This window comes from Lepisma saccharinum, chromosome 5 (genome assembly GCF_977018435.1).
Source record: "Lepisma saccharinum chromosome 5, izLepSacc3.1, whole genome shotgun sequence".
Lineage (NCBI taxonomy): Eukaryota > Metazoa > Arthropoda > Insecta > Zygentoma > Lepismatidae > Lepisma > Lepisma saccharinum.
The window spans coordinates 87,954,573-87,981,145 of record NC_139233.1 but is presented as its reverse complement, the minus strand read 5'-3'; the positions used below and the strand labels follow the sequence as shown (position 1 = coordinate 87,981,145).

The 26,573-nt window shown below is 39.4% G+C and overlaps 1 protein-coding gene across 1 annotated transcript in view; it reads right to left on the bottom strand.

Moving 5' to 3' along the window:
• The window catches only part of LeuRS (Leucyl-tRNA synthetase), a 94,997-nt gene that overhangs the window by 23,522 nt on the left and 44,902 nt on the right, over window positions 1-26,573 (bottom strand). The window contains exons 10-16 of the mRNA XM_083122752.1: window positions 24,968-25,155; window positions 19,059-19,197; window positions 16,812-17,082; window positions 4,578-4,716; window positions 3,120-3,228; window positions 2,311-2,542; window positions 1,689-1,943 (exon numbers count right to left, since the gene is read on the bottom strand). Of these exons, the coding sequence (XP_082978878.1) occupies window positions 1,689-1,943; window positions 2,311-2,542; window positions 3,120-3,228; window positions 4,578-4,716; window positions 16,812-17,082; window positions 19,059-19,197; window positions 24,968-25,155 (1,333 nt within the window). The remainder of the gene's footprint in view (window positions 1-1,688; window positions 1,944-2,310; window positions 2,543-3,119; window positions 3,229-4,577; window positions 4,717-16,811; window positions 17,083-19,058; window positions 19,198-24,967; window positions 25,156-26,573) is intronic.

Here is a 26,573-nt window from a genome sequence, read left to right as displayed (position 1 = left end):
TCATGGGCTCAGTAATTCATGACTTAAGGGACACACCCATAAACAAGTGGAGTTTGAAAATGTCGATTTACCCCTCATCATACGAGGGCAATTCGGAAAAAAACCTCCGTTTGCGCATGCGCGAGAAATGTCCGGGAAGAGCGACGTCAGTCCTGTGGCAGTATGTGCAGTTGTCCAGTAGACAGTGAGCAGTGGAAGGAGAAGGTTGTGTTGCAGTTCACTCGTCCGTTACAACAATTGAAAATGAACGTTCCAATAGCAAAACCCGCCAAATGTGAAGTGCATGCCGTAATTCGATTTCTGTGTGCGAAAAATCTTTCGGCGGCTGCGATTCATCGCGAACTGTGTGATGTTTACGGACCAAACGTGATGAGTGACAGTGTCGTACGTGAATGGTGTCGCATGTTTAAAGATGGACGAACCGACGTGCACGATGCGGCAAGAAGTGGGCACCCATCTGTAGTCCGCAACGAACTCATGGAGGAAATTGACAAAACTGTCCGTGAAACCCGTCGGTTCACGATATCGGAACTTTCTCTGCACTTTCCCCAACTTTCTCGGACTGTTTTGTACGAGGTGGTGACAGAAAAGTTGGGGTACCACAAGTTCTGTGCTCGTTGGGTTTCAAAACTCCTTTCGGAGGAGCACAAAAAAACCCGAATGGGCTCTGCTTTGGACTTTCTGTCGCGTTATGCCGAAGAAGGAGAACAATTCCTTAACAGAATTGTGACTGGCGATGAGACCTGGGTGTCGTACGTGAACTCTGAAACCAAACAGCAATCAATGGAGTGGGGACATACGCACTCACCAAAGAAACCCAAAAAGGCTCGGCGAACATTGTCTGCCAGAAAGGTCATGGCAACAGTCTTCTGGGATGTGAAAGGTGTACTGTTAGTGAAGTTCATGGAGCGTGGATCGACCATCAATTCAGAAGTCTACTGTGAAACATTACGACAACTCAGACGAGCCATCCAGAACAAGCGTCGGGGCATGCTGACTTCCGGTGTGGTGTTGGTTCACGATAACGCTCGCCCGCACGCTGCTGGACGTAGTCAAGAACTTTTGGAGCAGTTCCACTGGGATGTTTTTGGTCATCCTCCCTAGAGCCCAGATTTGGCACCGAGCGACTACCACCTCTTCAGGCACATGAAACAGTGGCTTGCATCGCACCGCTTCGACAATGACAATGTGCTTCACGATGCTGTTAGCAGGTGGCTTCATTCCCAGGCGGCAGATTTTTTTGCAGAAGGAATTTCAAACCTTGTAAAACGTTATGACAAGTGCCTCAATTTGAATGGTGATTATGTTGAAAAGTAATGTCATGTAAGTTTCAAATGTATATAATACAAGTTCTGTATCTACGAATGTATGTCATTGATAACCAAACGGAGGTTTTTTTCCGAATTGCCCTCGTATTATGGGATAGATTTTATAAATGGGCTACGTACTCTTCAACCACTGCTTCTTGCTGATATATTTTACTTTACATGTAATAATGAAAACAAATAAATTTAAGCTCTATTAATAACAAGGATATATAAAATGAAAGGAAGATTTAATGCATCAATTTAATTTGTTCTTTTACGTTCTGTGTGTAAAAAACTTTTATTAAATAATTATCTTTGTAAGAAATTTTAAAAATGAATTAGTATTTATTAATCTGATCTGTAACTTTTTGCTATACTTACGTTGAGCAGTTGTTTCAGTGTTGTCAGCACTGTGGACTGCCAGGGAGGGAAGGTTTTAGCAATCCATATTGTGGCATGGGTTGGCTTCTGCACAGGAGGCAAGGTGGCTCCCTTCCGTGGCTTCCCCAACTGGGAGTAGTTCTTCAGTTGGATTCGGAAGCCATGAGCAGCGTCCATCAAGTAAGATGATGATTTCACAAGAATTTCATCCACATTTCCAGACACAGGCCATCTTGCATGAAGTATGCTACTTTTCTACGATAAAACAAGGAAAAAAAATAAGTACTTTATACACAAAAACTGACTTTCCCATTAATTTGATGTAAAACTGGTAAAATGATGCTGAATAGTAGTGAAATATACTCACCAACTAATATTAATCAATATATTGAACAACTTTTAATTGTTGCAATTTTCAAGCATTGGTATTATCATAGAATCGAATTAGTAAGTTTCAAAATTGATACAGGTATTGGTTCAAAGTGGTATTGGTCCAACCCTGCACAAAACACAGTTAAAGTGTTCACTTACTTCGTATTTCTGCATCACATCTTAATGAACTAAAGAAAATGAAATAAAAACTTTGGAATTATATAGTACATCATTATTTTTTAATACGTACTTTTCCCAGAAGCTGCCAAACATGTTCGGCAACATGTGGACACAGTGGAGACATGAGGAGAGCCTGGGCCTCGATGAAACGCAGCACCAAGTCCTTGTGCATACCTTCAAGGCTGAGTTCTCGATATTTATCCCTGACTGCCTGCAGCTCAAAGAACCCGGTCCTTAATGCTTCCTTGAACAACATCCGGTTGAAGTTTTCATCAGTCTCCTTGATCTTCAAATTTATTTCACTAAAGAAAAAAAAAAGAATAAAATCAACAAAAAAAAAAACATGAATAATTACAAATGTAGCAATATAACTAACAGTGGATATCGTAAACACTAAACATTATTGCTGCAATAACGGAAGCCTTCTCTATTGAGGTTGAGACAATACTTGCCAATTTCTTTCAGCACCATTTCACCTTTTTATTGGTCTCTTTACCATTAAGATTTGCAGATAAGGTTCTTGTATTTTTATGAATATGAAAGTATAATGCAGAACTCTTGTTTCTGAAGTGTCTAAACATGCTTTCCCTTTCTCCAAGGAGTTACAGTATTTCATTATGTACATTAAACATTAAAGATTCCTGTACTAACCTCAACACTGAACCTATTTTTCAGTGAATCATTTGAAATTTAAAAGAAGAAAAAAAATTGTCTGAAATGAACAAAAGCAGTCACAAATTACACCTCATTTCCTTCAGTATAGATCAGGCTATCATGTCATGCCAATGAAATTAGTATTTGAAACAAAAAAAACCTTTCAGTAAAAATGAATTTATGCACTGGTACTAATAAACTGATTAAACACTAATATACTCTTACCTTGAAAACACCAAGTCATTAAAAGTATCTGTTGGGCCTGTGCGTAACTTGTCCTGGGAAGATATTATTTCCTTCACCCATTCAATAAATGTGTAGAGACGCAGAATAGCTGAAAATAGAAATTATTCTCTCAAAATAAAGCAATTTATACCAATCTAGTAAAAACAAATCCTCGAAAATAAAATGTCAACAAATTCCTCAACTTAGACCACTAAGTTAGGATTCTTCAGTTGAAATGACATGATCACAATAAAGCAAAAATGTTATAGAACTTATTTGTAGTATGTTCAATGTTACAGTACAACAATAGAATAAATTAACAAAAATGAAAAGAAAGTAGATATACAATGAATCTTTTCAGTATTACATTGTTGGAACCTAATGACCCAACTGTGAAACAAGCAACCATTTTCAACTGAACGATTTTTTCAAATTTTAAATACGAATCCCAAATGTCATCAGATAATTCAAAATCATCACCTCTTCTACAAACTTTCTTAATTTCTTTGGTTGGATTAAATTTCAAATTTGGTGGCTTACTCCACTTGTTGAAAAAGAGAACTCCATAGACATTGACATTTTCATTTAATTTCTTCCAGTGTTCTTTTGCAATGAACACATCTGTCTACATAACTCTTTCCAAAACCTCTCTCTTTTTCATCACATGCTTCTCCTGGATGATGTGAGCTGACAAACATGTTCTTGGGTCTAATTTTGTAATGTCTAAAGGGACACTCACAAAGAACACCCGTCCCCACATCAGGATTCAAACCTATACTCTGTACCAGCTAACTGGCGAACGAGAACAAGTCTCTGCACAAGTAGTGACCCGAGATGGCTCCACCAATGAACAGTGAGATAAACGGGATTGCGTAATGGGCGACTGGAGTTACCTAATTTCAGTTTCGCTTTGTAAGTGTTGCAAACTTTGAAAGCGACAATACCGTACCCTCACGGCAAACGGACCATATTTTTGTCTCCAGGTCCGTACGCTTGGTTTATTAGGGATAAAACAGCAGGTGCAAATTTTGACAAGCTGTACATTTAGCATACGGACTAAGGTCTGCACCGTGCGTCCGTACATGTACTGTCAGTACTGTATGGTAGGCATCGCTGTGATTTAACCACTCGATTTCCCTCCTCCTCCTCTGCTGCTTGTGCGGCCCTGCTCTACAGTTAGCTGGGACAGGTTATAGGAACTTTGGCCAAAATATGAACTAATGCTAAAATGTGGTAAATATGAATTTATATGCCCAATAAAATAGCCATCCATGTTCATGTTCACAACGCTAGAAATTTACTTCATTAACTTAGGTGCTTTAGGCATGGAAAAACAGGCAAGAATAAAAATGAAATGTTATAAATATTTGAGTCATAATAAAAAATCACTTTTTCAAAAATCATGGAGTGCACAGATAATTGTAATGACACCAGATCGAAGTGTGATCAAAACCTTACCTGCATCTGCCATGCTCTCTACAAAGTTGGCATCTTCTACGGAATCACCAGCATCAGCCAGACACAAGCGCATTCCATCTGCACTGAATTTCTCCACAGCTTCATTCAATGCAAGGAAATTTCCCTCAGACTTCGACATCTACAAAGAAACAGACTATTATCTTGGTGAAGTTACTGCTTCAACAAACTCATGTATGCTTAAAAATTGTACACAACCTTTACAACCCATTGGACACAGTTGTTCCATGCATCGTAACTTCCTGCAAAGCCTGGACCTTTCACTGTGCTGTGTATGCAATGTTGTTTTAAAGTGTTCGGCACATCCTTATCGAATGTGCTGAATTTCATGTTTTCAGACAAACTTTTCATCTTCCTGACTGTTGTCATTCATGTTGGGAGTTGATAACAGGGTTCTTAATTTTGTTGAGAAGCATCAACCTTCTAAACTGTGTGATAAATATTTTATTACCTCCTTATCATTTTAACATGTTGTGTATGTCTTGTGCAGGTCCTTTTATAATGTTGCACTTTTCATTTCTCAGAGATCTATTTACATGCCTTTCTTAATTTTCAGGTCAAAGATTTTGGATAAGATGATTTTACCGTGTACTTTAAAGGGCAAAAAAATGGTCAAATGTGCCAACACATATATCATTCAACATGAGAACTTAACCAATACATAAGCAACATTTACCAATTCCAAAAACTGTATCCTACTAATTCAATATATTAAAAGGCAAGCATTCTGTGAAAAACATGAATGGTTTATTCACCTTCTTAGTTAATACAATTGATAAGGTAATGAAGTGAAAGAAGGCGATGTATAACGCATACTAAAAAGGTAAAAAAAGGTAAAGTGCTCCCCTGTGCTTAGCACCATGCCATGAAGGGGTATAGGGGGTGTGGGGGTAATGCACCACACTTTCTTGATCCGGTCATGAGTGGGGGTGATGTGATCAGCATCATGCCCCTGACCACCTTTACCCCCCAGGGTTTCCCCCAGGTACCCATGTCATTCGACGCTGGGTGGGCACCGGGGCCGCTTTCAACATTAGAAAAGTTCCCGGATTTGAACCAGCCGGGGATCGAACCCCGGACCTTTAGCATGGTAGTCAGATGCATTACCGACCGAGCTACAGCGGCCACATACTATGAACCTATAATTATGTAGGGAGCATAGACTTGGGACAATGACAATGAGAAACGGAAGTAAGATGTAGGCAATGGAGATATAAACCTTAAGGGGTATAAAGGAAAGGTCAGAAGAGGCAGGATAAGGAATGGAAAGATTCAACAGATTGGAGTTAGTGAAGAGGATGGGGCCAGAAAGACTGCTAACGAGGACATGCGCTTCATGTTCTCCGACTCTCTCTCTCTCTCTCTTTCTGGCTCTACAGCCCTTGGTGGGCCTTGGCCTCCTTCACAATCAGCCTCCATTCCAATCTATCATCAATTCTTCTCCTCCATTTTTTAATTTTCATCGTCCGCAAATTTGCAGCGACATCGTGGTCTGCCCTTTCTTCTTACGTGGTGAAGCTTTTCTTTCAACATTCTTCTTGGCATCCGGTCTTCCATCATTTTCTCCACATGCTGAAACCATTTTATTCTCTGCGCTTTGACAAATCTCACTATATCTTGGTTTTTTATTAAATCATCTAGCTCTGCATTATATCTTATTCTCCAGTTATCATCTTCCTTCACAAGTCCATATATCTTTCTTAATATTCTTCTCTCAAATATTCTGAGGGCATTTTCATCTGACAGTTTCAAAGTCCAATTATCTGATCCATAAGTGACAACTGGCCGTACCAGTGTCTTGTAAATTTTAAGTTTTGTATTTCTTGTGATCAGTCTATTTCCAAACAACTGCTTATTTGCAAAATATGCACGATTGCCAGCCTGTATTTTTTCCTTTATTACTTTACTCATATCATTATCACCATATACCATTGTTCCCAGATATTTAAAATACTGAACTCCCTCAAACTTATTCTCTCCAATTGTCAGATCTTGAGGTGCTCTTCTCATCTAAGAATTCTCAGACTAGTAGCTCCAGAAGAGTAGATATCCGCTTCCTGACTCATATTATATTATGTGAATTCAATCAGATACATTCCTCACGAAAAAAGAGGTGTTCAGCATGTACCAACCAACTTACAAAATGCTCTCCACCTGAAGTAAACACAGAATACTCCATTCCTACCTTTCCTCTCTCTCATACAAAGTTTTTGTCAATTTGCCTTTTCAACATATGGCCAACAAGTGATAATTTATACATTGAGATTGTTTCCATGGAAAATTAATTTTTATACAACATTTTACTACAATTCAACAACTTCAGATGATCTGTCATAAAATACACATACAGTCAAACCCCGATTTTACATTTTTCAGGGGCCCGTAAATAAAAAACGTAAAATGCGAGAAAGCATAAGGGAGGGGTGAAACTCAAGTGTCAGTAAGAAATGACTACACAATCAACTTTTTAGGGATATATTATATATAAAATTGTTTAACAATGGGATAGAAGTATGATTATGAATTGCCAAGGAAAAGACCAGCTGTGAAAGTCAATGATGTAGGGTAGGGATGGTGGATGACTGCTTCTAACTGCCGTCTATTAGGTTTGTTTGATTGTGTGGGATATCTATTTACTCTGTAAACTGGTAATTAGTTGCTAGTGCTTGAAGTCCCAGTAATTGGAGGGGTAGGTGATCATATATAGCTGGATGCCAGCATTTTTATATACTGCAATCAGTGTCCTGAAGACATGAAGAATGATTCAGATTCCCCTTTGAGCTGCATATGTATCCAGTCCCGATCAGTCCAACAGCATGAAGTAAACAAAACAAGCTTTGTCAAACTTTCGCAGTTTTAGACGTCACAAGAAATTATCAGTGACGTGCCCATGATTTTTGAAAGGGGGATGGGGTTACGTATACTTTTTATAGTAGTCAGCCCTCACTTTGGCATATTTTCCTGCCTATGATGTTATCCCCCTCTTTCTCTCAGAAATACTCCCCCAAAAGGGGGGGGGGGGTATGAAACCTGTCATCCACCCCCCTTGGGCACGCCACTGAGTGTTATTTACATCCATATTAATAGACAACTTATTATTATTTTGGCAAACACTCCTTCCACCAATAGTTTACCCGTACATAACGTGTTTACTTTTTCTTTTGTCTTCCCACCAACTTTTTTAATATTGAGTGATTTATTTTCAGCATGGTTCCAAAGAAAACGGTGATTATATCATTCTAAGCATCATGTGCATTTCCTTCCTGCACTGCTCTATGTTCAAGGTGTTTATTCGAAGGCAGAACAAGAAAAAATTCTAGTCTTTTTTTTTTTATTTAACTCTCACATTGTGTCTACTGCTCGTGTTTCCTAATCGTCAAAGCAAAACAACCTTCTAAGGCGAGATTCAAAACACTGCTGTTTTCCTTCCCTTATGAGTCAGCTCTAGAGCCAGGAGACTAAACATTGGCGAAGGTTGCCAACTGCGTGCTGCTCGCAGACACCCCTCCCACCAGTTTGCAATGGGAGGGAGGGGAAGGGGGGACGAAAACACGTGGTAGAGCAGCGCTTATCAGAAGTGTGCTCATACCCGCTCGGCCAAGTTCCAGAAAGAAAATAAGGAAAGGGAAGGGAGGGAGGGAGGGAGGAAGGATCACTGCTTGACATTCTCCCACGTTGTCATGCTAATGCTTCAGACATAGGAGCAAGATTACCGACGCAGGGCATTAAAGAATGAGAAACTGGCTCAATGGTTCAATTACTGCATAGCTGTGCACAATGGCAGATTAATGAGATCATGGAAGATGGGCGTGTTTATATATACATATATATATAACACAGGAATAGGATGAGAAAAGGTGCCAGAAGGGCAGATAAATACAAATGATGAAGGAGGCAGTAAACACTTACCTCACGAAGAGAAATACACTCTGTAAAAAAAAATTAGCATCACTTCATTACTTTTGGTCGTCAGCATTTCGCTCGTGAATTATCAGTTGTTTTATTGATTTATTTCGACTTGTCGATTTGTTTTCCTAACAATTATATAAAACACTATATCTGTACGATATATTTTTATTATTTAAGTCATAGTTACGCACATAATGCACTTGACAGAACTAATATCAAAATTATTGCAAATATAGCTTGTGGAACGTTTTCGCACAAAGACAATTTTTACAAGTAAAAAGATTGAACAAAGGTTTTAAATGCATCATGATATGTCAAATTGAAATGATAGTAAGTAAATACATTGACTAGTACTTAGTGTGGCCACCCCTGGCCTTCCTAAGTGCTTCCAACCTTCGAGGCATGCTACGAATGAGATTTTGACAATATTCGACCTCAATTTCATTCCAAACATGTACAATGGCTGCATAAGTTCCTCTTTTGACCTGTACGTCTGATTACCAAGTTTTTTGCATATCATAGCCCACAGGTTTTCTATAGGATTCATGTCTGGAGAGTTGGGCGGCCAACAAAGTCTTTCAATATTCATATCATGAAACCAGTTATTCACCACCTGATCACGGTGACAGGTTGCATTATCGTCTTGAAAAATAAAGTAGTCCAAATTCTGTCAAGAAAAATGATCTCCTACAGTTTGTAGAACTTTCCGATTCAGGATTTCCAGATATTGATCAGCCTTAACGGTCCATGTGCAAATATGCATCCTGCCAATCCCTTTTGCAGAGAAACATGGCAAATCATAACACTGCCACAAAACTTTTGACTTTCTAAACTACAAGATTTTGCAACTTCTTCTCCCTTCTGCATCCACAGTTTAACTGAGCTGTCATTCCCCAGCAATTTAAATCGTTTTTCTTCAGAAAATATCACATGTTCCCAATCTGCATCATTCCATGCACCATAACGTGTGACAAACTCACGTCTAGCTTTTGCATGTGCGTCAGTAAGTCTTGGTTTTTTACGTGGGACGTGTTTAGAAACACCCTGTTTCTTTAGTCGGGATACTACAGTAGCATGAGTAAGATTAACTCCCACCTTATTTTGAAGTTTATGTGCAATTTGGCTAGAACTCATTCCTCTGTTCTTCAGTGCCATGTCCTTTATCATACGATCCAGTCGAGGTGATGTCTTTTTCTTTCTGCCACAGTGACTTCTCAGTGATGATTTTCCATGTTCTTGTTACTTTTGCAGGCAGCGGCTAACTGTGGATTGATGCATTTGAAGTTGACCAATTTCTCTCTGAGAATGGCCATCCATATGCAAAGCAAGAACCATTCCTTGCTTACGTGGTAAAATGTCACACTTTCTGCCCACTTTTTTCGAGAAAACACGCTCAAATACACTACACACCACCAGAAGACTTCACAAATATGATAACGTATCCAAACTGTCAATAATGAACATGAAGTTGCAACATAAAACACGTCACAAGTTGCACTACTAACAATCGTTTTACGGATTCCTGACAATTCATTACAAAGCCTTGCAGCAGTAACTGATTGCAACACCCTCTAGCGGACACTCCAAACACTAAATCAACAAAATAATAACACCACACTACGCAGTGAATCCAGACCAATGCTTCAATCAATTGATTTCAAGTTGTGCAGGAAAGATGCATGCATGGGAAACTCAAAATTGTCAACATCCGTAATAAGAATACAGTGATGCTAAATTTTTTTTACAGAGTGTAGTTCGATATTTTGCGATATATATCGCATTTTGAACAGAGAAGAAAGATAGTTCGGCATCACAGAGTAGAGGCACAGAATACTAACCGTAGTGTCTTGATGGTCAGTGTTGCCAGAAATAGTCGATAGACAGAAGTACTTTCACCAGTGTTTACTGCAAGGTGGGTGGGTAGTTTCAGGGTGGAGAGGAAAGGGTTACTGGTTGAGTCCGGGGGGTATAGTGGCGTGCATGCCTGCTATATAGAACCTTTCCCATCGCCTGCGGAAAGACTTGTTTGGGGAGGGGGGGTTAAAAGATGATGATTGCAACACAGAAACAGTTATTAAAGGTGGTGTTATGGCTGTTGGTGAGGATGGCAACTGTGAAATCGAAGTTTTGGGTGGAGGAGCGGTGATTATTGATCCTTAGGTTCAAGGGGGTGGAGGTTTCGCCTAGGTAGAAGTTGCAGCAGATTTGGCAGAGGAGGGTGTAAATCAGGTTAGATGAGTGGCAGGTGCTCTTGGGGTGAAGGGTGAACTCCCCTGCCACTGTGGGGATCAGGAGGAGGTGATAAGTATGGGGCAGCTCCTGCACCTGTGAGCTGGGGGTGTGGTGTGGAAGGGGTGAGAGTGTTTTGGACCAAGATGTTCTCGAGGTTGGGGGGGGGGGCGATGGAAGACGAGCCTAGGTTTATCCCGAAAGATGTCCCTGGTGTCAGGATAACTGTACAGTATGGGGAGGAGGGAGTGGAGGGTATGTCTGATTTTCATAATGTGGGGGTGGTATTGGGTGATCAGAGTTGGAGGGTTGGTTTTAGGTTGTTTGGTGCGGTTGTGGGAGTTGGTTCTAGTGATTTGTTTGTTGATGGTGCAGGCGTAGGTTGTAGTTTTGGCAGGATGAGGGGGATGAGTTGAGGCGCTGGCCTCTGAGAGCAAGGGAAAATGGGATGGCTTTTTTGGTGTGGTAGGGGTGTGAGCTGGAGTAGTGTAGATACTGGAGGTGGTTGGTCGGTTTGATGTGTATGAAGGTTTTCAAGTGGTCTCCCGCAATGTGGATGTCCACATCTAGGAAGGTCACTTGGTCTTTGGAGTGGAACCAGGTGAATTTGAGGGTAGTGATTCAGGTGATTTAGCTCCGAGCTCCAGCTCTGATCACCCATTACCACCCCCACATTATGAAAATCAGACATACCCTCCACTCCCTCCTCCCCATCGTGCACACGCTTGGGCAGCCTTCACCAACCAAGGTCATGAAAGAAATAGGTTACGCACAGGGAGATCCCTAGGTGTGTGTGTGTGTCAATTGCAAGTCCGGCACATTGTTGACCACCATATTGAATTCAATGCAAAAATTTCAAAGGAAAGGGCGTGATGTGGTATATCAAATCAGGCTAGAATTTCATGAGAAATGAAGCAGCGAAGGTTTTTCCAACTTATTTTCAGGCAGCAAAACTATATACGCATATCTTTCACTTACGATATATGCACATTATAGTGTTGTCAATATTCCTGTGAGCACACTTCTTGACGTCTCTCAAACTCACATAGAACATTTGGCAATGTAGCAGGTGCAACACCATCGCAAGCAGCAATTATGCCTTCTCTCAGATGGTTAATATCAGGGACTTTTAGTGCATGCACTATTCTCTTCAAATGTTTCTGAAGGTAAAAGTCCTCCTAAGATGATAAATCTGGGGAATGTGCAGGCCTTTTAATAGATCCCCGTCCATCAATCTACCTAGAAATTTACCATGAAGAAATTGCCAAAATGTTCACATAGTGTGGTTACACACTGTCCTGTTTCAAAACTCTGGAAAAGTGCCATATTCCATAAGCAAGGATGAAAAACCTGTTCACTTAACACATCCAAGAAGCCCTCACCATTTAAGGTTCCGTTGTTGAATATTGACCAACCATTCCAGTTTTCCATACATACCACATCATTAGCTTACCAGCAACAACCATTCGGCTGGGATCTGTCTACTGTAGATTATCAAATCACATGTATTGCATATAATTGTTATTATCTTTACCGTGAACATAAAAATTAGCCTCGTCACTGAAGAATTTTTCATTCTAAAGGAAGTGTCACGTAATTGTTTGAGATACTTTTCCCAATATTCTCCACTATTCAAGTATTTGGTAAATGTTGCTGATTAAAATCATATGAAATGGTGCGTATACTTCCTTCTCTCCCAAGATGTCAGCGTGATCTCGATAAGTTCCTAACATGTTAGGAGCATTCTTAATACTTTGTTTTTAACACAACGAAAAGGAGAAAATGGTTACAAGCATGCAGTAATATTTTTTTGCTGGTTAAAGATACTTCGGAAAAACCTTCGCAGTTTCATTTCTCGTGAAGTTCTAGCCTGATTGGTATATCACTTCACCCCCTTTCCTTTAAATGTTTGCGTTGAATTCAATATGGCGGTCAACAATATGCCGGACTTGCGCTTGACACACACACCTAGGGATCTCCCTGTGCCTAACCTATTTCTTTCTTGACCAGGAAAACTCCTTTACATTTTGTAGGGGGTGTTAAGGGACTTTTGACTCGTCATGGTGCATGTAATGGGGCTTTTAACAGTCACATGGTTAAGATATTATTTTGTATCTTCTGATCCCTTTGCAGTATATCACTGGAAAGCTTGTTCAATTCCCTGTACAATAAGCTTTATTTGAGCTTCCTAGGCAAAATAGTGGCAGAGTTACAGCACATTTAGTATAGCTAAGCGGGATCAAAAAAGGGCAATTTCTGCTAACTTTGACCTTGAATAATTTAAGAATTACAAAATGCACGAGACTAAAAATTTTCATAGTTACTAAGTTCCATGCATAGTTTCAACTCCCCAAATTTCATGAAAATCGGAGATGGTCAGGTTGGAAATTGCACAGATCTGTGTTGATTTGGCATGGAATGACTCATATCTGAAATGAACCTGTTTAGCGTTAATCACTGAAACGTACCGGGTTCGATGATGTGAAGGTCATCAATATTCAGATTTACCCATAATGTTAACTCTATTCTAGCCGGAGATATGAGGCTCTTATGCACTCAGGGTTCGGGTATAAGTAATGAAAGTTCGCGTAGACTTAAGTTTATTACACTGGGGTTAAATGTAGATATCCACACTAAACAAAGTCACAATATCTTCTGATACGATCTCACTGCTCTTTATCGTTCCTGAAGTTCAGGTTTGAAGCTCCTCTGCTGGCATCTTGGAGAGGGAGGACAGGGACCATTCAATTCTTCCTCTTTAGAGAAATCAGAGGAGGTAAGGGACCTTATTTTTCTTTTAGGGCATTGGAATACAACTGTGTTGACATAGGGGACACTAGGGCATCAATTTAGCGACTCAAGGAACATTTAAATCTGCTTTCGTAGTAACAAAGAGTAATATCAACAAGCAAAAGAAATTTACTATAAGCTTATAATAGATAAGGCTTAGTTAATGTTCTTTACTTTAATTAATAATTTAATAAAGCTAAACTAAAGACAGTAATTAACAACTGCTTATTTTACCCTTTATGAAAATTAACTATTGATGAACATCACCCTTCGTATAATCTACCTGGTAGGCAGAGAAATATGCCATCACTCGTATAATCTACCATAGTAGGTCAAAAGATGAAGTCATTTCTACTTCGACTTTTGTGAGATGTATAATCTACTAGTAGGCCAAAGAATACGGATACCCTTCGTATAATCTACTAGAGTGCGCGTCAAATCTCCTGCATATGGCATTGAAAGGTTGAACAGCACCAGCGAATCACAGACGTGCGGCGTTGCAATGTTCTCCTTCACAAGGCATTACGCTCAACCACGCTGTCTCTTTTCCGTGTGAGATTTCTACATGGCACCGCTTCAGTGCGCTGCTATTGGCTATCGCCATATGCAGGAGATTTGACGCGCACTCTAGTAGGCCGTTTCCCAACAGTAAATATGTCCACGAGCCAAACTGTAACCCAATACAATGCGTAAAATCTACCTGTAGCCCGTACAAGGAGTACATTCCCATTCTACAGGCAGGCCACACTGTAGGAGGTTGAGCTTAAAACAATGCACAATGCGTATAGTCTACCTGGTAGGCTGAGAAATATTGCTATTACTCATATAATCTACCAGAGTAGGCCACACTGTAGAAAGCCCTCTTGTATCCCTAAGCACCCATGTGCTTGCAATGCTGGACTATTTGCGGGAGCAGAGCTCGACCAAGAGTCTTCGAAGAGTAAACACAGAAGTAACTTGCTGGGGCCACGTCGCTGCTTCTATACAATTCTGAGCACAGCACCAGCGCCTCTAGTGGATACTCGTGAACTACGAGAGCACTGCTTAAGATTACTGGCATCTATACAGGTTAACAATGAACTATTGTAACAATAACGCTCCCTAGTGAGATATGGTAGAACTACGTTCTCTACCAAGAATAGCAGTGAAATCCTATGAAGAAGGGGGTCGCGCCCCCCAAGCCCCCCTTCCTTGGTCCGGCATTTTGAATTGTACATGGTTGCATGCTCTGATGTTCTAGCTGCAAAACAAAACTTATCCGAAGTAGATTTCTCCCACAGTGGCCGAGTTATAACAATTTACCTCCAAGAATGCAAATTACCTATTTTTCGTAAAAAAAAAAAAAAAAATTTAAAAAAATCACATTTTGGCTTATTATTCAACTTGCATGGCACCCAAGAACATGAAACATGTTTCATTCTCTTTGGAAACGTCCATTCTTTGAAGAGAATAGTAAAGTTTGCTCCTTATCCCCAAAATAGCGGGAGAAGAGAGGACAAATCTCCAGATTTTTGTTTTTCCCATCGAGATTCGGGAGACGTGCCCCCCCCCCCCCCTTCCGCAGTCTGGTGTTCTGAATTGTACACGGTTGCATGAACTGATGTTTTAGCTGAAAAACAAAAGTTATCCGAAGTAGATTGCTCCCATAGTGCCAGAGTTATAACAATTTTCCTCCAAAGAGTGTTCAAATTTAAAATTCCCGCTGAGAAGCCTGGGCGAGAGAAATTTCTCTCTCTCTCTCTTCTCCTGCCATCACTGGTTTCTGGTGCCGTGGTTGTGTTGCGCATAAAAGGGGCCTAAAAGTTGAGGCCGAAACTTACGAACGAGATTTCCTGTTCCCGTGCAGAGTTACATAACGATATCTTTAAATAAATAAATAATAATAATAAAAAGTCAATGAAGACGAAATTCCCTGACTTTTTTTTGACACCTCAAATTCCCCGACTTTTCCCGGTTTTCCAGGTCTGTTGCCACCCTGCAAATTATATGGCGTTCATGAAAAAAACCTCAGATTAAAAATAATCTAACTAGATCGAATCGTATTTCCTTAGGAATCGAAACGACTTTCCATTGAAGAGAAAGTGCAGTTGTTATCAGGTATGGCAAATCCTATTTTTCATTTCCAACACTGCAAAGAAGAAAGGAAAAAAATTACAAACATGAAACATGTCCCCCTCCCCTCTTTTTTCGTTCCCGTCAACTAGGAAGGATTCCGTAAATGAGTGGGCAATGAGTCCCGTTGTCAATTTTCAACTCTCGTTTCTGTGGAGGGGAAGGGCAAACAAAGACACCTCAGTTACTCACGCGTCCAAACTCTAGGGAAGGCAGCATTTACAGAGAATCTGTTTGGCAACAATGCGCTTGATGTCTCATCCTGAGGCAGAAGGATCGGCCCATTTATTCTTCACAGGAACTACAGAAGTGCCGTTTTTCCTTCCTGTCTTTCAAGGAAGATGTGACAAATGCAAGTTGTTCCCTGCCTCCCCCCTCCCCAGCCTTCCACAGACCATGCCTCTTTGCTCCTCTCCTCCCTTCTTCAAGGTTGCGTGGTGAATGAAACAGCAGCTAAAGCAAGGAAATGCAGGGAAAAGTCGCGATCAACAGAACAGGTTTCTGCCAAATTTTAAAGATATTGTCACGGCTCGGAAAACATATAAAGCGGGAAACAGGAGTTAGAGCAAACGTAAGATTGAGGTGAACGTCCTATTATTTAACATGGCCTTTTCCGGAGCCTGACTGGATGAATGTATTAAGTGGGAAAATGAATAATGTGGAAACGTAATATCGGGTTTTCACTGTACATATTAATAATATAATATACAATATTAGGGCCGAGCCAATACTTTGAACTGATACCCATACCGATGCTTTAAAATTAAAACAATTAAAAGTTGTTCAAAATATTGATTAATATTCCACTTCGATTATAAGAATGGAATCACCAGAGCCTTGCTCCAATATATTAAAATATTACATTTGAATTTTAAAATACCTATTATGTAATCAGAGAATATAGTTGAAACTGCAAATTCTGCATAATTTCCAGGATAATTAGAATCCGCAAAAGTATTGAGTGGTATGGTAAGTGTTGAGTGGCATGGTAAAGACCAAAACGTCGGAAAACATTCAGCCGGGATTGGAAATAAAATTCAACTAATACTTTCCGATACCGGTACCACTGATATCAGCCGATCGATACCGATTCATGGGTATAAGCTCAGCCATATGCAATATATATATAAAATAAATACAGTGCATGGCATTATAATGAATCTGAAGAAGTACTACCTTTGCCGAGTTCAACAGCAGATGTCCATTTGCTCTTATTGACTGCGGCCATTTGGATTCATCATCTTGCCAAATGGCGCAATGAATGTAGATCATATAGGTCAAGTGATTCTGTATCAAGTCCTTTCCTGACGTCCGCAGGTCAAGTGGATACCAGAACTCAAACTCAGACTTCAGTTTGTTGAGAGTAGCTTTTGGTATGGTTGTCTTTGGGAACTTTGCGTTGCTGAAGAATACGTAATCCCAGACCTCAGGTGTCATTTGCTCAGGCCTGTAAAGAAGGAAGTGTTATACAAATAATAGCTCAATAATTAGTTGTAATGTACAGGGCGTTGCTGTAAAACCAACAAACTTTCACTGCATGTAGAGGTTTTTTCATAATGTTTGGCAGACAGGCTTGAAAATATTGGGTATTTTTCCACAGATATGGGTTTTTTGCTGTTTTTCCAGAAAAATCATAGTAAATATGTTGCTAATTTTCTAATTATTTACCAAATCTTTGAAATCTTTCCAAATTTTTCTTACAAGACGTTCTCTTTTCACATATATAAATGTTTTTCTGTAACAATTTTTTGAAAGACAAAACTATAACAATGTAATAAAAGTTCCTGAAAACATTTTGAATAGGTAATATATAGGGGCATCAACATTTAGTTTTTGACGAAAATACAAAATGTGACATAACACATTCTAATGTTAACTTTTAATGTTTCTGAAAGTAGTGAGGTGCATTTTCCTACCCTGCATTTTTGTCACGAAATGATGCGAAATAAACTCTTATACAAAAAATTTACAGTTTATTTACACACGCGACACTTTCTGAAGTTTAAATTATTCTGTGAGCTATGCAAATCATGGAAAATTGATTAATTCTGCTGTAAATATTTGAGAAGCAAGAATGGACCCCTTTATACAGTTATAAACTTAATACTCTGGTAACTACATAAATGTGCTATTAGAAAAGTTATGTTTATTATTGTAATAAGTGCAGTTTTAAAATCAAATTTTGGATTACGTTCAAGATTTTAAAACCAAAATGCCATTTTATATACTGCTTTTGATCAGTTTTTTCACCGCTATAACACCAAAATTTAATTTCATTTACCGCTTTTGAACCCTGTTTTTATATCAAAATTTTGCTTTTTTATTTACCAAAAATACATGCCTCTAGTAATATAGAAAAAATTAATGTAAATAACCTAAGAACTTCCTGCTCAGATCGAAATGTTCACCAACTGTGAAATCCAAAGTGGAATCCTCATAAAGAATTTCCAAAATGTTCACATAAATTGCTCAATGCTATTTTCAAGAGTATAAAGAAAAGTGCAATGCTTTTTTTAAAAAAAAATCATTTCGCATCATTTCCTGACAAAACGGTTGGATTTGATTTGGATTTTTAGTTTGTCTAAAGTCCACTTTATGCACAGATAGGATAATCGGGACTGGACCTAAGGAGGATCCGAACCAGTGTGCCTCCACCGGGTATGGAACCCAGGAGCCCTTGATTACAAATAAAAACATGGTTGCAAAATGCACACGACACCTTCAAAAACATGAAAAATGTACATGACAGTGAGTTACTTCACAGTGTTTATCCATGAAAAACAAAATACCATGTGCATGCCTCCATTAATGAGGTATCGAAAGTGTTGGGGAAAGAAGTACAAGAATATAAATGACACTATTTGGTGGTGCATACATATACAGAGGAAGGAGAAGGAAAGGTTACAGTGGATATGCATGAAATAAAGACGTCAGAAGGGGGAGTGAAGTACAGGAAGAGCACAATCATGATACAAAGTCTGTTCAAAAAGAATCCAATCTAATTTTTTGTTCTTGAAAATCACCTGGGAACAATAAATGAGACGACAGCACAGTTCTTTGTAGACCTTACTGTATGCACAATGTAAGAAAACATAAAATATGGGTTGCACTGTATTTCCTTAGGAAATCTTGTGCAAATAACGAAAATTTAAATGTATTCTTAAAAAAAAAATGATTAACTATGTTGAATAAAATTACCAATTTGTTTTAATGAAATATGTTTTTGTCTGATGGAATTATAAGGTTATTCACTCAAAAACCAACTGGTGAGAACTTGAAAGAATGAGTTGTGCATTTCAGAATATGAGGACATTTTGAAGAAAGGCATTTTTAGGAATGGGAGTTGTTCAGACCATTTTATCACCATCTGTGTTCCACAATGTGCTGTCACAAGTAAATGGCTAGTATTGAAAACGCACACACCTAATATTAGCAGCATTTGGACCTCTCCCATTGAAAGTTCCTCCCTGCAGAAAATGTGCCACTGTGTAGTATGCCATGTACATTGCTGAATCAGACAGTGATTCTATTAGCCACGTCTCATCCCACGGAAGTTTGGTACCTGAAATAGAGAAATATATCAAAATTAAATGCTGACACTATGGACATTTTTTCAGCAGAATACTACAGGATGTCTGACAAGTCCTGTACCACAGGGCAAATTGTAAAATTTTATTCTTTTGTTGCAACAAATACTACAGTGCCTTTCACGATCAAGTTGTCCACGGAGTGGTGGGAAGCTCACCGGGCAGGTGGGGGTGCATCTGCCGGGAATTTAGATCCACAGCTGTATGCTGACCTTGGCACTGGACACATCAGTGCTTCAGTATCCAGATAGCTGGTGTCCCTTTTCCTCGTGTTTGTGAAGTGTTAAGGCGTTTACAAGTGTTTTCATTTAAATTGTTTTGTTTTACTTTACGTATTACTGGTGCTTTTCTAGTCTAATAATGCCACACTATCCGTACAATTTAAAACAAATTTTTATGTACAACTTTTAAGTCATTATTAATTCTTGTAGGGAAGGAAGTTATAAGGTGTTTGCAACAGAATTCCCAGATGTTACTGTTCCACACAGACAGTTTTCCAACTTATGAACAAATTTAGGGAAACAGGGTTTGTTCTTGATAAGAAGCATAGGGTGAAATGACGTGTGTTTACTGAGGAGAAAGAAGACAACATTAGAGTACGATTGGAACATAATCCTCAAAATCCACCTTGCACCCTGCACAAGAAACAGGCATTTTTAAGTTGCTTGCATGGCGAGCTACCAAGCTTTTAAACCTGAAGGCATACATTACAAGAATTGAAAGAAAATATCAGGAGAAATTGTAGCGATTTCAGAAGAGAAACTGATGTGTGTTAGTGAAAATTTGCTAAAAAGATACCATAAATGTGTGGATGGAGGAGAACATTTGCTACGCCTCTTGTAACAACACACGTGTTTACTCTAATTGTAACTGTTCATGTAATTGTATGATCTTATTTCATTACAGTGAAATCCCGATATTACGTTCCTGCATTATACGTTTTCCCGCTTACGTTCTTCCAGTCAGGCCCCGGCAAAAGGCCATATTAAATAATAGGATATTCACCTTGATCTTACATTTGCTCTAACTCCCGTTTCCCACTTCATACGTTCTCCGAGCTGTGACGATGTTTTAAAATTTGCCAGAAACCTGTTCTGTTGACCACGCGACTTCTCCCTCCCTCCCGCATTCCCCATGCCTCCTTGAACTTCCAGAAGTTAGGTTTTTGTGCTAGAGGAGGGAGGGAAGAGGCATGGTTCACAGGAGGGGGGTAGGAGGTGCACAAGTTGTATTTGTCATACCTCAATTGAGGACAGGAAGGGAAAACTGCAATTCTTGCATTCCCCTTGAAGATGCAATGGGCCGATCCTTCTGCCGCAGCTTCAGACAAGAAGCGCACTGTTGCCAAGCTGATGCTCTCTAAATGATGACTTCCGTAGAGTTTGGGCACAATGTGTGTGACTGCGGTGTCTTTGTTCACCCTTCCCACTCCACAAAAATGCGAGTGGAAAATTGACAACAGGACTTGGATCACCATTCGCTTCTTTGCCCTCACATTTACGAAATCCTTCCTAGTTGATAGGAACAAAAAAAAAGAGGGGGAACTTGTTTGTAAAAACTTTTTCTTTCTTGATTGCAACGTTGAAAATGGAAAAAAATTAAGAATTTGCCATACCATATAACAACAGCACTTTTACTTCAATGGAAATTTGTTTAGATTCTTAAGGAAATATGATTGGATCTAGTTCAATTATTTTTAATCTGAAGTTTCTTCACAGATGCTATATCATTTGGTTATCAGAATGAAGCTGAAAACGCACAAGCTAAAGTGATCATTTTTTTTTCTATGGGCAGATAGGGCAATATTTTACTCACTGACGGAAAAATATTCGTGTCAAATCAATTGTGGAGGGGGCGAAGTTGGGATAACTGATTCTTTTGCATGAGGCAGAGAATGTTTTCTCTATGCATATTGCGTAACTTGTATGTTGTAAAGTGATGGGGCCAGGAAAAATGAGTGAATAAACGAGGGCTGCAGCAATATTTTATGAGAGCAGCCAAATTTAGTGCACATCTAAATGACATTAAAATGCATATTTGGGCCAAAATAGCAAGGGGGTTGCCCAAGCGTGGTGCTGATCACATCACCTTCAAATTGGCAAAAATCGAAGAATATGTGGGGTAAAGGCATCATCACACCATCACACCATCTCCCACATCCCCCTATATATACGTATATGCATCACGTTTTCTCATTTGCAGGGAGGGGGTTGCTTTCTCATGCCACCAATGGTATCATCACCAGTCTTGTAATTACTGAAAAGTGCAAAGTATTTCTGCCCCGATTTTCTTGCTCGTGTGGCGATAAGCGATCATCTCTCGTCTCCTTTCCTCTGACGTCTAAAATTATGTTGTTGCTTTTGAAACTGAATACGCACATTCAACGAACATAGCATACGGGCAGTAAAAAGAAAAAAAAGCCCATCTTCCCCCACAGGAGCTCATTATTCTGCCACTGTGCACAGCTATGCAGTAATTGAAAGATTCAACCCTTTTCTCTTTCTTTAATGCTCAGCGTTGGATATCTTGCTCATATGTCCGAAGCATTGACATGACAGCATGGGAGAGTTTCTAATCAGTGATTTTTCTTCCCCCCCCCCCTCCTTTCTTCTATCTTTCTGAAACTTGGCCCGGAATGAGCACACTTCTGATAAGACTTGTTCAACTGCATTGGGGCCGCTCCACCACCTGTTTGTTTCCCAATTCCCCTTCCTCCCCTCATAAACTGGTCGGAGGGGTTTTTTGGAGCAGCAGGCAGTTGGCAACAGGTGCCAATGTTTTGTCTCGAGGCTCCAGAGCATGACTCATCCTCTCTGAAGGAAAGAAAAATCACATTGTTTTGAATCTTGCCTCCAAAGGTTGTTTTGCTTTGATGATAGGAAACAGAGCAAAAGATACAAAGCGAGGAGTTACAAAAAAAAATACAACCTTTTTTATTTTCTTCTTGTTCTTCCATCTGATAAACACCTTGAACAAAGTTATGGGAATGATTCACGTGCTGAAAATAAATCACGCAATATTAAACGTTGACGGGAAGACAAAAAAAGAAAGAAGGAAAAAAGGACACACGTTATTTACGCAAGACTTCTAAATCCAATAATAAATCGTTGATTAACATGGATGTAAATTACAATCAGTGGCGTGCCCAAAGGGGGTTGAGCCCCCCCCCCCCCTCTGGCCAGTATTTCTATTAAAAAAAAGTCAAAGGCAGGAAAAGATGGCAAAGTGAGGACTGACTGCTATAAAAAGTATACCTAACCCCATCCCCCTTTCGAAAATCTTGCGCACGTCACTGACAATTTTTTGCGACGTCTAAACATGCATAACTTTGACAAAGCTTGTTTTGTTCACTTCATGCTGTTGGGCTGATCAAAGTAGAATCTGAACCATTCTGCACATCTTCAGGACACTTTGATTACAGTATATAAACATGCTTGGCATCTACAATTACCTGGGACTTCTAAAAATAGCAACTCATTACCCGTTTACAGCGTAAACTGAGATCTCACATAATCAGATGCATAAACTGAACCTAATAGGTGGCAGTTGGAAGCAGTCATCCACCGTCCCTACCATCGAAAGTGGGTCCCGTTAATCCGTCATTGAGTTTCACAGCAAGTCTTGGTTTTTTCCTTAGAAATTCATTATAATTGAATTAATAAAAAAAACAAATTTCGGTACAAAAACAAGAGTAAATTTCAGATTCAAAAGCGGAACATAAAACGACACTTTGATTTTAAAATTGTGAATGTAATCCTAAATTGGATTTAAAAATTGTACGTAATACAAAAAATAAACATATCCTTTCTAATATCACATTTATGTAGAGTATGCACCAAAATATACAGTACTGAAATTAAAAGACAAACATTACATTGTTGTCATTTGCAAGTTTATTTATCCTGAAAGAAACACTTCATACACACTATTAGCGAATTATAACTTCCTTTTCACTACTGAGAACACGAATGGCTGGAGCTATGCCCCATCGACAAACGCACATGCACGTTCGAGGTGTGCGAGTTTCAGTACTGTATATTTTGGCGCATACCGTAGTTACCAGAGTATTAAGTTGATTCCTGTATAAAGTGATCCATTTTTGTTTTTCAAATATTTACAGAGAATTATTCAGTTTTCCATGAATTGCATAACCCCACAAAATAATTCAAACTTCAGAAAATAAACTCTAAATTTCATGTTTAAGAGTCTATTTCGCAATTTGCAGTTCATTTCACATATTCTCGTGACAAAACAAGGTAGAAAAATGCACCTCAGACCTTTCAGACAGATGAAAAATGGACATTACAGCATGTTATTTCACATTTTGTGTTGTCATCAAAAACTAAATGTACTCTATGTGATCAGAAGTATCCGGACATCCACCTGAAAATGAAGTAAAAGTTTGGGCCACCCTCCAATGGGAGTCAATCGGGTGTTGGCCCACCTTAGCCTTGATGACAGCCTTCACTCTCACAGGCATACTTTCAATGAGGTGGCGAAAGGTTTCCTGAGGAATTGCAGAACATTCCTCTCAGAGTGCCGAAATGAGAAGAGGTATTGATGTGGGTCGGTGTGGTTTAGCACAAAGTCGGGGTTTCAAAACATCCTAGAGATGATTTATGGGATTTAAATCAGGACACTGGTCATCAACGGTAGGCAGCATGAAAGTACCCTCCTGGAGAAACATGACCACACTGTAACCCCACCACCCCCGAATTTCACTGTCAGCACTATTCAGGCTGGTAGATTTGTTCACTAGGCATTCACCCACACACACATCCCCTACCATCGCCACATTGTGTACTGTAATTTATCACTCCACACAACGGTTTTCCACTGCTCTATGGTTTAGTTTTGATGCTCCTTGCAACATGGCACTCATCCTGATCCCGAATTTGGGAAATGAATTCCCGATTAAAAGTCATTAATTCTCGACGTTTTCTGCATTGTAAATGTCTGGAACTTAACGAAAATTGTTAGTTTTTGTACCAGAAATGTGAAAACAATCACTTAAAGTGAAAATGACGTGTAGAATTCGAGATTTCCAGAGCTTCGGGAAATTTTGAACATTTCCCGTCCCGAAAATTTCCAGACTTTGTTGGGAAATTGCAAATTTTTCCCATCCCGAATGTCGGGATTTAAAAAATTTCACATCCCAACCCAAAAAATTGTCCCGCACACCCCTAGTATTTACCTGTGTGGTGTTTGGTTTATGGGCAGCTGCTTGCCCATGGAAACCAAGTTGCCGCACCTTGCACCGAACAGTAATGGTGATTGGAGTAGATCCTGATGCAGTTCGGAATTTCTGTGTGATGGTGGTGATGGATGATTGACAATTACGCTGTACAACCTTCTTCAACACTCGATGGTCTCTGGAAGTCAACATGGGAGGTCGGCCTGCATGTTTTTTGTTTTTTTTTGGTTGTACACGTCCCTTCACGTTTCCACATCACTATAACATCGGAAACAGTGGACCTATGGATGTTTAGGATGGTGGAAATCTCACTCACAGATTCCTTACACAAGTGGCACCCAACCACCTGACCATGTTGAAAGTCTGGGAGTTCCTTAGACCATCCCATACTGCTTTCTCGCGCTGTCTACAGATTATAGAGATCGCTGACCATGTATTCCATTCTGTAGATGGCAATACTGTGTCACCCTCTATGATAAACACACGTTTCGCGGTGTGTCTGGATACTTTTCATCACAGAGTACATACTTATAGTAATACAAAATGCTTACCCAATCCATAAGTCCGTGAACACGCATGTTCATGCAGCCAATTGAGTGTTGTATTGAAATTCTTCCGCACTTCATCGTGGTATGTATTTAGATTGCCCAGGGACTTTTCCGCCAAAGCCTTCCACTTTTCTTCGCCATAGTTTAGGTACCACTGGTCACAGAGAGCAACAACACACTCATCTCCAGACCTGTAAATAACGGACTTTTATTAATGTCATATAAAGAGTAAAATGTAATGAGCCAATTACAAGAGTAAGTAAAGACTTTGTTCAACTGTATCCAATATAGAGAAACAAGAATATCTTTTGGATAGAAATCTGCATTTTTTAAAAGCGATCAATGGTTGTTGACTCATACTTAGTGCCACATATTTATGATGAATAAAAGATCAGTTGGGTCTTATCTTGTATCAGTTCGATTTTACTTACCAATACAGGCTGATTTTTTCTGGAGTTTTGGGCTTCCATGGGCCTTTTGTCGCTATATAACAGGTACTTTAACATTTTAACATTTTGATGTCATTCTTGAACATTTTGAAGTAAAACTCTGTTAAATTGATGCTCATAATTGGAGTGGAATAATCACCTAATAATAATAATAATAATCCGTGGCTCGACAGCCCTGGAAGGGCCTTGGGCTATCTCCCGACTGCCCGTCTCCCTCTCACAATCCCACCTAGAGGCATGGAGTTCTTCACCCGATAATGGGATGACGTGGGGTCAGCATGAAGAAACCCTCAGCTGTTATAGAAGATTTCCAAGACATAGCTCCCCAATTTCATCACGATAGTGGGTTGCCACTGGTCCCATACATAGGCCGAACCCAGGCAGACTCGAATCCATGCTGTCCCTCAGTCGGAGCCCAAAGCACAGCGCATGAGACCGCATGGCAATAGACTGGAATAATCACCTGCTAATATTAATCAGGGTGGGCACTCTAGGACCATGCTAAAATTCAAGTATTCAAGGTGAAGTTTCCAAAAATTCAAGGGCACAAACACATATATTTAAAATATATAATTTAAGGTGCAGCATTTACATTTGCCATTTCACATACTCAGATTCGAAATACATCTACAAACACCAGTCACAAATGTTACGGAATATACAAATTTACAAAAAAAAAATGTTAATTGTATAAGAATCAAATGTTACAAAATACAGTAATTTACAAAAACAAAATGTTCATTGTATAAGAATTTCAAAGTCAACTTTACCTAATCAACTTCAAGATATCTTAGTTTCCATTAATTTTCAGTTGGTTAGATAGATTGTTCTGCGAAAGACACTAACAAAGCAAAGGAAATGAGAGAATTCTGTTCTATTTTCCATGCAGGTTTCTTTTCTTTTCATTCCTCGATAAAAATAATGGCTAAACTGTGAAAAACTTGCTTCTGGCCATTAATAAATATGTATAAATTCAATGGGACTTGAAATAGTAAAGTTGCAATTTTTTACATATACAGTCAACTCTCGATTCTACGACCCCGGGTATAACGACCCTCTCAAAGTAACGACCCTTTTCCCGGGAACCGTGAAAAATTTAGAAAAAATTAGAAAATTTTGGAAAAAAAAAAGTTGAAAAATTGAAGGAAATCGGCCGAAAA